At 46.6% G+C, this 12,979-nt stretch overlaps 1 protein-coding gene across 9 annotated transcripts in view; it reads right to left on the reverse strand.

Annotated features, from left to right (window-relative positions):
* LOC119966499 (partitioning defective 3 homolog) overlaps nucleotides 1-12,979 on the reverse strand; it is a 939,848-nt gene that overhangs the window by 243,312 nt on the left and 683,557 nt on the right. For all 9 annotated transcript variants that reach the window (XM_038798290.1, XM_038798285.1, XM_038798283.1 and 6 more), the window contains one exon: nucleotides 7,046-7,301. In XM_038798290.1, coding sequence (XP_038654218.1) covers nucleotides 7,046-7,301 — 256 coding nt within the window. The remainder of the gene's footprint in view (nucleotides 1-7,045; nucleotides 7,302-12,979) is intronic.

The following is a 12,979-nucleotide window of genomic DNA, read 5'->3' on the forward strand; positions in this document are numbered from 1 at the left end:
AGAGAGAGAGCGCAAGAGAGAGCGCGCGAGAGAGAGCGCGAGAGAGAGAGCGCGAGAGAGAGAGCGCAAGAGAGAGAGCGCGAGAGAGAGAGCGCGAGAGAGAGTGCGCACAAGAGAGTGCGCACAAGAGAGCATGAGATCACGAGAGAGAGTTTGAGAGAGAGTGCGCGAAACAGAAAGAGAGTGCGCGAGAGAGAGCGTCCGAGAGGGAGTGCGCGCGCACGGGAGAGCGCGAGAGAGAGAGCATGAGTGAGAGCGCAAAAGAGAGAGAGCGCACAATAGAGAACGCAAGAGAGAGAGTGCAATAGAGAGAGCGCAATAGAGAGAGCGCACGAAGGGAGAGTGAGAGAGCACAAGAGAGCGTGAGAGAAAGCGCGAGGGAGAGCGAGAGCGAGAGAGAGAGCGCGAGAGAGAGAGCGCGAGAGAGAGCGCGAGAGCGTCCTAAAGGGAGAGCGTCCGAGAGAGAGAGCGTCCGAGAGAGAGAGCGCCCAAAAGAGAGAGCGCCCAAGAGAGAGAGAGCGCCCAAGAGAGAGAGAGCGCCCGATAGAGAGAGAGTGCCCGATAGAGAGAGAGCGCCCGATAGAGAGAGAGCGCCCGATAGAGAGAGAGCGCCCGATAGAGAGAGCGCCCAAGAGAGAGAGCGCCCGAGAGAGAGTGCGCCCGAGAGAGGGAGCGCACGAGAGAGGGAGCGCCCGAGAGAGGGAGCGCCCGAGAGAGAGAGCGCCCGAGAGAGGTAGCGCACGAGAGAGAGAGCGCCTGAGAGAGAGAGCGCCCGAGAGAGAGTGCGCCCGAGAGAGAGAGCGCCCGAGAGAGTGAGAGAGAGCACAAGAGAGCGTGAGAGAGAGCGCACGAGAGAGAGATCGTCCGAGAGAGTGAGCATCCAAGAGAGAGTGCACGAGAGAGCGTCCGAGAGAGAGCGTCTGAGAGAGGAAGCGCCCGAGAGAGTGAGAGAGCACAAGAGAGCGTGAGAGAGAGTGCACGAGAGAGAGAGAGCGCACGAGAGTGATAGAGAGCACAAGAGAGCGCCCGAGAGAGAGAGCGTCTGAGAGAGAGCGTACGAGAGAGAGAGCGTCTGAGAGAGGGAGCATCCAAGAGAGAGAGCGTCCGAGAGAGAGAGTGCACGAGAGAGAGAGCGTCCGAGAGAGGGAGCGCACGAGAGAGGGAGCGCACGAGAGAGGGAGCGCACGAGAGAGGGAGCGCACGAGAGAGAGCGCGCCCGAGAGAGAGAGCTCGCCCGAGAGAGAGCGCGCCCGAGAGAGAGCGCGCCCGAGAGAGAGCGCGCCCGAGAGAGAGCGCGCCCGAGAGAGAGAGCACCCGAGAGAGTAAGAGAGCACAAGAGAGCGTGAGAGAGATTCACAAGAGGAAGCGCATGAGCGAGAGCGCACGAGAGAGAGAGCGCACGAGAGAGAGCGTCCGAGAGAGAGCGCATGAGAGAGCGCACGAGAGAGAGAGAGCGCATGAGAGAACGCACGAGAGAGAGCGCACGAGAGAGAGAGCACACGAGAGAAAGAGCGCATGAGAGAGGGAGCGCACGAGAGAGAGAGCGCATGAGAGAGCGCATGAGAGAGCGCACGAGCAAGACAGCGCACGAGAGAGAGATCGCACGTGAGAGAGTGAATGAGTGAGCGCACGAGAGAGGGCGCACGAGAGATGGCGCACGAGAGAGAGGGCGCATGAGAGAGAGGGTGCACGAGAGAGAGGGCGCACGAGAGAGAGGGCGCACGAGTGCATGAGAGAGAGCGCACGAGAGAGAGAGCACACGAGAGAGAGAACGAACGAGAGAGCGCACAAGAGAGAGAGAGCACAAGAGAGAGAGCGCACAAGAGAGAGAGCGCACAAGAGAGAGAGCGCACAAGAGACAGAGAGCACAAGAGAGAGAGCGCACAAGAGAGAGAGCGCACAAGAGAGAGAGCGCACAAGAGAGAGAGCGCACAAGAGAGAGAGCGCACGAGGGAGAAAGGGTGCACAAGAGTGAGAGTGCACAAGAGAGAGAGCGCACGAGAGAGAGCCAGGGGCTCAGCCGGAGAGAGAGCCAGAGGCTCGGCCGGAGAGCAAGCCAGGGGCTCGGCCGGAGAGAGAGCCAGGGGCTCGGCCGGCGAGAGAGCCAGGGGCTCGGCCGGAGAGAGAGCCAGGGGCTCGGCCGGAGAGAGAGCCAGGGGCTCGGCCGGAGAGAGAGCCAGGGGTGTGGCCGGAGAGAGAGCCAGGGGCTCGGCCGGAGGGAGCAAGGGGCTCGGCTGGAGTGAGAGCGAGGGGCTCGGCCGGAGTGAGAGCGAGGGGCTCGGCCGGAGTGAGAGCGAGGGGCTCGGCCGGAGGGAGCAAGGGGCTCGGCCGGCGTGAGAGCGAGGGGCTCGGCCAGAGGGAGCGAGGGGCTCGGCCGGAGGGAGCAAGGGGCTCGGCCGGAGAGAGAGCGACGGGCTCGGTCGGAGAGAGAGCGAGGGGCTCGGTCGGAGAGAGAGTGAGGGGCTCGGCCGGAGAGAAAGCGAGGGGCTTGGTCGGAGTGAGAGCGAGGGGCTCGCCCGGACAGAGAGCGAAGGGCTCGGCCGGAGGGAGCGAGGGGCTTGGCCGGAGAGAGCGAGGGGCTCTGCTGGAGGGAGAGCGAGGGGCTCTGCCGGTGGGAGCGAGGGGCTCAGCCGGAGTGAGCGAGAGGCTCGGCCAGAGAGAGAGCGAGGGGCTCGGCCGGAGAGAGAGCGAGGCGCTCGGCCGGAGAGTGAGCAAGGGGCTCGGTCGGAGAGAGAGTGAGGGGCTCGGCCGGAAAGAGAGCAAGGGGCTCGGCCGGACAGAGAGCGAGGGGCTCGGCCGGAGAGAGAGCGAGGGGCTCGGCTGGAGAGAGAGCGAGGCGCTCGGCCGGAGAGAGAGCGAGGGGCTCAGTCGGAGAGAGAGCGAGGGGCTCGGTCGGAAAGAGAGCGAGGGGCTCGGCCGGACAGAGAGCGAGGGGCTCGGCCGGAGAGAGAGCGGGGGGCTCGGCCGGAAAGAGAGCGAGGGGCTCGGCCGGAAAGAGAGCGAGGGGCTCGGCCGGAGAGAGAGCGAGGGGCTCGGCCGGAAAGAGAGCGAGGGGCTCGGCCGCAAAGAGAGCGAGGGGCTCAGCCGGAAAGAGAGCGAGGGGCTCGGCCGGAAAGAGAGCGAGGGGCTCGGTCGGAAAAAGAGCGAGGGGCTCGGCCGGAGGGAACGAGGGGCTCGGCCGGAGTGAGCGAGAGGCTCGGCCGGAGTGAGCGAGAGGCTCGGCCGGAGTGAGCGAGAGGTTCGGCCGGAGTGAGCGAGAGGCTCGGCCGGAGAGAGCGAGAGGCTCGGCCGGAGAGAGCAAGGGGGGCTGCTTGTGGACAACATCACTGTGAATGACATAAAACTATTCGATCCCTAATTAGTCAATCAATGAGAGTACCAAACACACATCTCTTCACCAATATTATCAGATGCCAGCGTTAGATTATATGGATTCATCTGCTCTTTGGTTTGTTGTGTTGAATACACGTTTATCTAGTCTTATGTCTTTTACTGGGTGACAGATGTTCCTAATATATTTTTTAGGATTATTGCAAGGTCCTCCTTTTCCTCCTACATCTGGAAAACAAACGGCTCAAATTTTCTGATGGGCCCAATGCCAGCTAAGTTTAATACAGCATAGAAATGTACCTTTTGTGGCTTGTCAAACAAACAATGCACACCGCAGTAAATAGGCCACTCCTTCTGGAACTCTTCCCAACTATCTGCAACCTTTTCATCAAAGGCAGTGGGCCGTTGTGGCAAAGTCCTCCTCCAGTTTCTGGTACCATGTAAATGTAGGCTCCTGAATCACTGACAGCAAGGACTTTCAGCAAAGAGTAGTTTTGTTTATTCACTCGCTTCGCAGCTGCTTCCAACATTGTGCTCTGTCTGTGCTCCCAGGGATAACTGTAGCCCCATCATCACATTCTCACATGACCAATTGGTTTGGACAGAGAGAGTCGGCCAGAGAGACAGAGTTGGCGGGAGGGAGCAGGAGGCAAATTGAAAAAAAATAGCGTATTTCTTTTACATTTTCAAATTTATATTAGAAGCCTGTTTTAATCATGAATGCAAACAATTAGGACTATACAGTATTTAAATTTATAGGATGTATTGTTTTAATTGTCTCATTTTGCTGATGAAAAGGTCCTACATAACCATATTAAAGTTTTTACATTGGTTGTTTCACTTAAAGTTGCACTTTTCAGGGATGCAGTTACAAAGTGAAGGCTTGCTGTAACAATCCAAGAGTGCGAGTGAAGGGTACGCTGTAATTTCCTGAACAGTTTACAGCCAGTGAACTGACTTTGCCCCCAGTTTAAAATCAGAAATGCCATGCTGAACAACAGATGCATCAGGAGACTGCGCAGTAAAATCTCACCAGGAACAGCTATCCCAGAGTACTACATTATGTAATCTTAAAAGAAATCTAACCAATGAAATAATTGGATTTTACTCATTAATACAATGCATAACAATCCAGTGCATTCTTGGAATCATGGGTAAACAGAGGGGAAAAAAACCTGGAAATTTGCTTCCGCTTTCAAAGCTTCAGTGCTTTTGCGCTGCTCTCATCTGAAAATCCTGCTTTGGAGAATATTCAAAGCCTAGAATACGCCCTACTGCGAGGTCAGCAAAAGTGCAATCTCTTTAAAGGTAACTTGGGCCATCTTCTTTCACTGAATTGGAGCCACCTTTATCGTCAACCTGGTATTTGCAGGATAAATTGTTAAGGGAGTGTCCCTTTAAGAAATGTTTTAGTTTTATCACATGGCTTAAGTGATGTCATTGTGTGGGTGGAGCTGGGCTGTGGCTCGGAGATTTACTTTCGTTTTGAGTTTGAACTGGTTTTGTACTGCATTGATTGAAAAGAAGTGCCTGTGTCTTTATTTTAAAAGCTGTTTCCAGACTGCTCGATAACTTGGAAAGAAATAATTATTTTCTGGAAGGAATTCAAACTTGCTGTTTTGGAAAGGAAACAAGAGTATCAATACCAGGCCTTGAGTGCTGTGTGCTGGGCCACACCTTTGAAAAGGGGTTTCTGGTTTATGGGATCTTGTTATTAAATTGGAACAGTAAAGGGGGGAATTCATTAAAGGTTATACATAGATTGCTGTAGCTGTGTGGGATACTTATGTTTGTAATTGATAACAATGCTTACTGTGTTTCTTTATAAAAATGTTAACTAAATTCATTGAATAAAGTTTGTATTTTGATTAAAAGCGCCTAAGACCTCTGTTGAATCACCTGAAAGGCAGGCTCGTGTGCTCATCGTAACCACAATCAATAAACAGTTGTAGGTCAGGTGAACTCCATGATATACTTTGGAGTTTTCTGAACCCTGGTCCATAACAATATGTTGGAGGTACGACAGAGCTGGAGGTGATTCTACAAATGTAGAAAACACAGTTGACAGGTAAAGGAACAAATTAGGTTTAATGTTTTGTCAGACCAAAGTTTGAAATCTCACCTCGATCCCAAATTTTAGTTTGAATCAAATGCTGTCAAGTTCACACGTATAGTGTGATAACTGATCACTGCCCTTGGCCACTGGAAGAGATCAGGCTACGAGAAGCATTAATGTGCTCACAGTGTCTCAGTTGAGTACTTCAATCACTCGTCTTCTGAAAATAATGGGGAAAGTACAGGTGTTCTCGCAATGTTTTTCAAATGCCTAATACAGCTTTTCTTTTTGGTTGCAATTAATTTCAATCCCCCTGAGCTTGCTTCATTCCATGCCTTCCTGAAAATTCATCATAATGGCAAAATAACAGCATAATCATTTCTAAACTTTATACTCTCATGTCCTCCAGCAAATCCATCTGGGAGGCTCACAATAATGATTTTGAGCTAAAGTGGGAGCACTGTAACATGCTTCCTCTACTGGGATTTAACTACTTATACCATGACTTAATGAAGAACCGACTACAAAAACCTGCAATTTTAATTGAGGAACGAAGAGTTACTTCAGCACATTATGTAGGTGCACGTATCGAAGCTGTCAGATTCAATCGTTATATAAAGAGTCCCTTGGCAGAGCACAGGATCTAAACTAGAAGTATCGGTTACAGCAATTCTGTCATTGGAAGCCATCTTGAGAAATTATGTTTATTTTTAAAGTCACTATTTGCCTAAATAAACCGGCACGCAGCACAATTATTTGGACTGAAGGGATGCTGTTGAAACAGCAAGAGTCTAAAGAGAGAGGAAAATGTATATTTTGCAAAGTGAAAAGCCTGAAATAATTTTCAATACATAACGGATGAATTGTGTAATTCTAACATGATCACTGTCTCTGGGGGTGCATTGCTTATATCTGTTCCAATAAATGACAAACCACAAGCACAAATTCTCTCACGGTAAACAGAAGGTAGTCATCCAGAAGTTCTACATCTAAGAAATGTAAATGTAATGAAGCACTGGGGCTTATCGCATGGATACAATGCTGCCCCGATGTATCTCAGAAATTAATCTAAATTCACTTGTCATTTCTAAAAAGTAGCATTCATAATCCTAATTGGACCAAAGGAAAGACTATATTTTGAAACTAACATTCTGGTAAAACCTGGATCTTATTTATTAATTACGGAGCTGCTCGCAGATAGTGTTACAAACACATTGTGGAGATTTTGAATGCGATGTTGGTTACATTTGTAATTTCTTGCCTCACAGATGTATAAATACATGTTAAAATGTTTCTCAACATGTACAAAGAGGAATGCAGGTCAGTCAGGTTGCATAGTTCACAAAATCATGAATCACATTATGGCTGGGCTCATTTGCAGAGGTCAGCTCTTATTGCTGGACATCAGACGAAGCTGGTCAATAATTTAATGGATTACTTCATCAGTTTCCCCTTCCCACTCGCAGTAGAAAATGCCCAACCACAGGAATGCCACAGTGGCAGAGTGACCAGACCAAATGTACATGCACTGATACTTCTCCACACTTTGTAAAGTGTTAGGCTCAAATAATTATTTGAGTTCCTGTTACACACATCAGTGAGGGGTAAAAGCATTAATCCGCACTGCTCTATTAATAAATACAAAAAAAGTGCAGTTACCTGAACATGTCGCCGAGACCCTTCAACATGCCTTTCTTGGCTTTATTTTTCTCTTTATCCTTCTCTTTATCTTTATCTTTTTTCTTGTCTCTCTCTTTCCCAGTCTTGTCTCTCTTTCTCTCCTCCTTGCTTCTGGAACCATTGACTTGTTTCTCCATGGTGCTCATCGGATATCCACCAGCCAGCGATGGCTGATCGCTAGCAGTTGATACGGACTCTCTGCCTGACCTTGAGCTCTCCTCTGTGTCTTCTTCCACTGCGAGTGAAAACAGGAATTTATTACTGCCACGGAATTTCCAAACTTGAATTTTGAACAAATTTAGAAAAAAAGCAAGTGGTAATTCCAGCCAGACAAAAGCATTTGGAAAAACTTTGAGAGTTTATGCTCCCTCAGACAACTACTGGCTTCAGAAACAATCGCTTGAAACTAGAAATAAGATTTCAGGTTTCCCTCTTAGCGTCATCATTAATCTTCTGGTTGAGAGTACTGATTAGTGACACCACATCAATTACACTGACAATGTTAAAGGTAATATCTTTTATGGCTGGTACCCAATTTTATCTGTAAATTGTCCGCTTTCTTTTCTTTTTCAAAGGCTCTGCTGTAGGTTTTGGGGAGTCTTTTCTACGGCATTCACCCTTGAAATGCAGATGCGGACACTAATGTTAACCAGTTAATTAAACATTGGGAAATGTCTCAGTTATGCCCAACCTTTCACTCGCCCACAGGTATACTTTGCTGCAAGTTCCATTGCATAATAACCAAGGGTGGGAAGCCTTGCTTAGATCTCCTTTCTGAACCAACTCCAGCCCCCAGCTGAGATCAGCTAGTTCAGCAAAGGAATTGAACACACAGGTTTATTGTTTGAATGACCCTGTTGCTCCTGCCTCCAAGGATGGCTCAGTTGGTAGTATTATCAGCTGTGTGTCCGAGGTCTGACAGCTCAAGCCCCATGCACCATAGTCTGTCTAAGCTGAGTGCAGTACCGAAATGGAGGTCTGCCACTTAAAGATTCAGCTGAGGCCCAGTCTGTCAGGAAACAAAAACAGAAAATGCTGAATAATCTCAGCAGGTCTGACATCATCTGTGAAGAGAGAACAGAGCTAATGTTTTGAGTGCGGATGACTCTTCGTCAGGACTCTTTGTGATGATATGATCTGCATACTCGTCTGCCATTGGGCCAGAACGTCGGCTTACCATTGGCCCTGGTCGGTCATGTGCCTCTCGACCGATTGGCCGAGAGGCTGAGTTAACCACGCCTCTATCAACGAGGTATAAATGCTCAGAAGCCTGACGATCGTCCCTTTCCACTGTAGACGATCGCCAGGCTGTGTTCTAGTTAATTAAAGCCAGACTTTGGTAAATCACTCGCCTCACGTGCAATCGATGGTGCATCACTCTTCATCACCTGACAATCTGTGAGGTCAGGTGAAGATCCCATGGTTCGAACTGAACAGAAGCAGGGAGTTGTCCTCGAGTCTTGACCAGCACTTATGCTACAAAGAACACCATCAAACACTTACTGTTTGTTGGATCTTACTTTATTAAATGGTATAAAAGTGCAGGCTTTTTCTTTTCTCATCAATAAAGTTGTAATTTCCGAACGGTCTGCTGTACAGCTTTACTGTGACTTTCTGGCAGTGGATTTTGGCCTGGAACTCTCTCATTATTTCACTATGTTAGTTCAGTAACAGAAACACAGAAGTGGGGGGAAAGATCTGGATGAATTATTTTTATATTGCATCAGGATCTATGCCAATGGCAGTGGCATTCGATTCATGAGTAATGCTCAATCAGTTGCTACCTGGAAACAAACTTGCTGGGCTTGCTGAAGCCAACTTCCAGAAAGATGCATCGTCATTGCTCTTCCCATGTACCGTCCTGAACCAATCCCAACCAGTTTATTGCCACCACTCATAACGGTGCAAAGCCTACATGGCAAAATTGGCAGCTGTTACGGGTCTTGGTGCAATATAAAAAGTTAGCGGTCAATTAACATAGGCAAAGCCGTATGTATTTTTAATTATAAAAGGAGGCCATGGAAGTTTTTTTTAAAAATTCATTTAAGGGATGTGGGTGTCGCTGGCTCGGCCAGCATTTGCAGCCCATCCCTATTTGCACTTGAGAAGGTGGTGGTGAGCTGCCTTCTCGAACCGCAGCAGTCCATGTGGTGTAGGTACACCCACTGTGCTGTTGGAGAGGGAATTCCAGAATTTTGACCCAGTGATAGCGAAGGAAAGGCGAAGCATTTCCAAGCCAACTCTTCTACAACAAGAACTTGGTCGTGTATAGTGCATTTAACACAGCAAAGTATCCCAAGGTGCTTCAAGAGGAACCCTGATGAACAAAATAATGTATGAGGTGGCCAAAAGCTTGGTCAAAGAGTTGGTTTGAAGGGGAGTCTTAAAAGAGGCAGGAGATGGAGAGTTTTTGGAAGCAAATTCCAGAGCTCAGGTTCTCGGCCTTGGAGAGCAAACCCTGGAATTGTGGAACGATAAAATGTTTTGTAAGTGGCCACAATTGGAGGAATGCTATACTCTCATTGAAGGAAGGGGCAAAAAAAAACAAAGCTTTTTTAAAAAAAAAATCACAGTAGTAGGTCAGATGAATAATTTTTTGGTGCAATGCTGTTATACCACCGCAAACAAATGTGACTGCGGTATAAAATGAGAAAGCGGCAAGATAAATATAGTATAAAGCATCACTTCAACGTGCATAGTCTTGCAGGCAGGTGTAGTAAATTCCAACTCACTGAAGCATTCAAAAGGGAACAAGATCAATTTCAGATTTACCAAGGGACAGACAAACTATGTTTGGATGGGATATAAACAAAAGTCAGACTGGGTTCTGAAAGTGATTTGATGGATAAGAGAAAAGTGGATGGATTGAGCTACTTATTTTCATATTCTTTTACTTTTAGTTGTACTTTCAGTCAAGGATCAATTTATTGGGCCTTTCCTGGTCACTTGAATTACTTTAATACTTTCCCAGCTGGCCATCCATTGGTCATAATCTCCAATTTATCCAAACCTCTGCTGCACATACCTCACCAAGTCCCACTTACCCATCAGTCCAGCTCTCAATAACCTACACTTTCTCCCCGTTGACAAATGTAAAATCTTTGTCCTTATCCTTAAAATCCCGAGGATAAAATCCTATCCTTATCTCACCCCACTATCATCCGCTGTCTTCTTTCAGTCTCTATCTCCACCCATCCGACACATGCCTCACGGGAATTGACTGTGTGCATCTTTTCACCACACCACTGAAAACACAAGCCTTCAGCTACTTGGATCCTGCTCTCTGGAATTCCTTCCCTAAAGACCTGTTCCTTCAAATTTTTCCCTCCTTGAATGCATCACACAAAAAAGGTCTGTTTGGCCAACTTGTCCAGTTTGTTAACTGCAACGTGTGCTCGCTTTCTTTAAAAAAAAATCCTTACGGTCCTGAACAAATGTTTGCAAGCTGTCAGCTTGGATGAGAACTGCAGCACCGGGTCAAGATCAGAATTTAGGCAACTCCACCCAATATGACACTGGATTTTATTTCACAAGTTCACACAAGACTTTAATTTGTTGATTTGGATGGGAGAAGCAAGCAATTCAAGTTATCACTGTTCCTGCAGAAATCTAAAAACCCAAAGGATCTGAAATTATTGAACCTAAAGAGTTGGCAGCAACTCAAAAAACATTTCCCAAGTTCTTGCAACTCGTGATGGGAAGATTTTAAAAATCTGGTAAATGTACCAAAGGCTCACTGAAGTAGTGCAGACTTAATTGTATTAGTTCTGCAGCAGAGCCGAGCACAATGTCAAAGGAATATCATCGAGGGGAAAAATCAAATGGACATAAAAAAGCCTCATTATCTACATGAACTGTATCAATTGGTGGGGCACAATTAAACTGGTACTGAATTCCTCACTGGTTTAAGAATAAAACCTATGGCAATTTAATCATAAATAAAGTGAAGTAAGTAAAGTCGCAGTGATCCCAGATGACCATAAGCTGATTTTCCCCTTTCTCTCCCCAAGGGGAAAGCTGACTGGTAGTGATTTAAGCTGAGGATCACTACACCTCAGGCGAGGGATGAGGTTGAGGGGGCGGGGCCTTCATGAATAACCTCAGCCAGTACGGGAAGTGAAGTGTTAGCCTCATCACAAACCAGCCATCCAGCCAACTGAGTCAAACCGACAATTCACATGTTAGCCGCATTCTATTGTTTATGGAGATAGGATTTCCCCCCCCTTTTAACATCAGTCATTTTTACTGCTGTTCTTATAAATATCAAAACAAATGCACATCCCTCATAACTTAGGCCATAAACAATGCTAAATGTTGACAATGACATTTAAGCTTCAGCTGATACAAATTTTGAAGCATCTGAAATGAGAACCTAATGATTCAGAATTCAGAATCCCACTAATGTTTCTTGATCCTCATGATTTGCTCTCAAGTAACAATTGAAAATTTTTAATCTCAACTCTCCTGGGGCTCTTGATATGGTACAAGGGCAAACACGTCTCTTACTTGATTCCGATAATTTTGCTGGTAACTGCAACTGCTGTCATTGCCAGTGTAAAGAACAAAGCATTGATTCTCAAATAGAATAATAGCATTGTCTGTATTCAAGGGGACTAGATTAACAAATGAACTGGTGTTTGTCAAAAAGGTTTCCTTTTGTTGGTTCTTCCTTGGCTTCTTAAGAAAGTCAAAGTTTGTGTTTCAACACGTGGGATGAATAACTATTAAATCAATGAACTGGAGCTTTGAAGGTTCTATTCCTCAAAATCAGTAATATAGCATCTTCTGAAAATTTGGCACATACTTAAAGAGTGCATTAACTGCTTACCCAAACACATTCCTTTTCACCCCAAACCCTGCGAGATTTTGTGTTTTTCAAAATGAAACCCAAGCATGCAAAATTCTACTTTTGCATTGAGCTCATAGGATTTATTTTATCACATTAAATCTAACCGAAGGACAAAGTTCGATACAGGGAATAGGACTCTTTTAAAAGAATGTTTTAAAGATTTATGCAACTTTGTTGCTGCCTACTCAGATGAAGTCTTCAAAAAAAGTCAATTTTGCACAACCATCTGACAGTTGGTATTATCCACAGAAAGCATTTGATCCACACTTGAGAATTGAAGGGCGAAATTGTGCTCTTTGTGCCTAGACCATCAACAACCTTCTTTTAATACCTTTCTGTTTATCCTTCAAAATGCCCAGGATGCACTGCAAGGGTCAAATTATATTGTGTTATGCCAGATATTTATGATTGGATACTAACCAAGTTAAAACTGACAATATCAGCACAACAATATGGCAGTGCCATTCCCTGAACTCATAGATGTCTCACCACCTAATAGGTTCCACTTATTATTTGTTCCACTATAATTTGTTCCACTTTTAAAATGACTTCCTACTGGCCAACATCCAGGGAGGTAGGAGTACATCGCTGCTAGGATACAAAGTCACATCAAGATGGACTCCAGACATTGACTGCTATTCACCAAATTTTGTCTTCAGTGAAAGGAATACAAGTATTAATTGAATATAAATATAAACAATTTGCCGAACCACATTCAGTTTTGTCAAAAATAATTAGAATGGACCTTTCTGCAAATGGCTTTGAAGTGGAGCTTCCAACATGCACATTAAAATTGCAAAGTCAAAGGAAGGGCCCTCCTCCAGAAAACAGCAATGTGAATGTTTTTTTTGCTAGAAAACTGCGCAGCCTAATGCCAAACGGTATCAACTCAATCAGAGAGAGGGAGGGTGATTTTTTGGCACTTGTTTGTGCCAAAAACAAACAAGTGATGAAATCAGCGGAAGGTCCATGTTCCCTGCCGGAAGTCAACGAAGAGAACCTGGAACCATTTTCACTCTGGCTTCATTTGAATGACATTACACCAGCTGCGGCCATCTTCACCC

The sequence above is a fragment of the Scyliorhinus canicula genome, chromosome 5 (genome assembly GCF_902713615.1).
Source record: "Scyliorhinus canicula chromosome 5, sScyCan1.1, whole genome shotgun sequence".
NCBI classification, from domain to species: domain Eukaryota; kingdom Metazoa; phylum Chordata; class Chondrichthyes; order Carcharhiniformes; family Scyliorhinidae; genus Scyliorhinus; species Scyliorhinus canicula.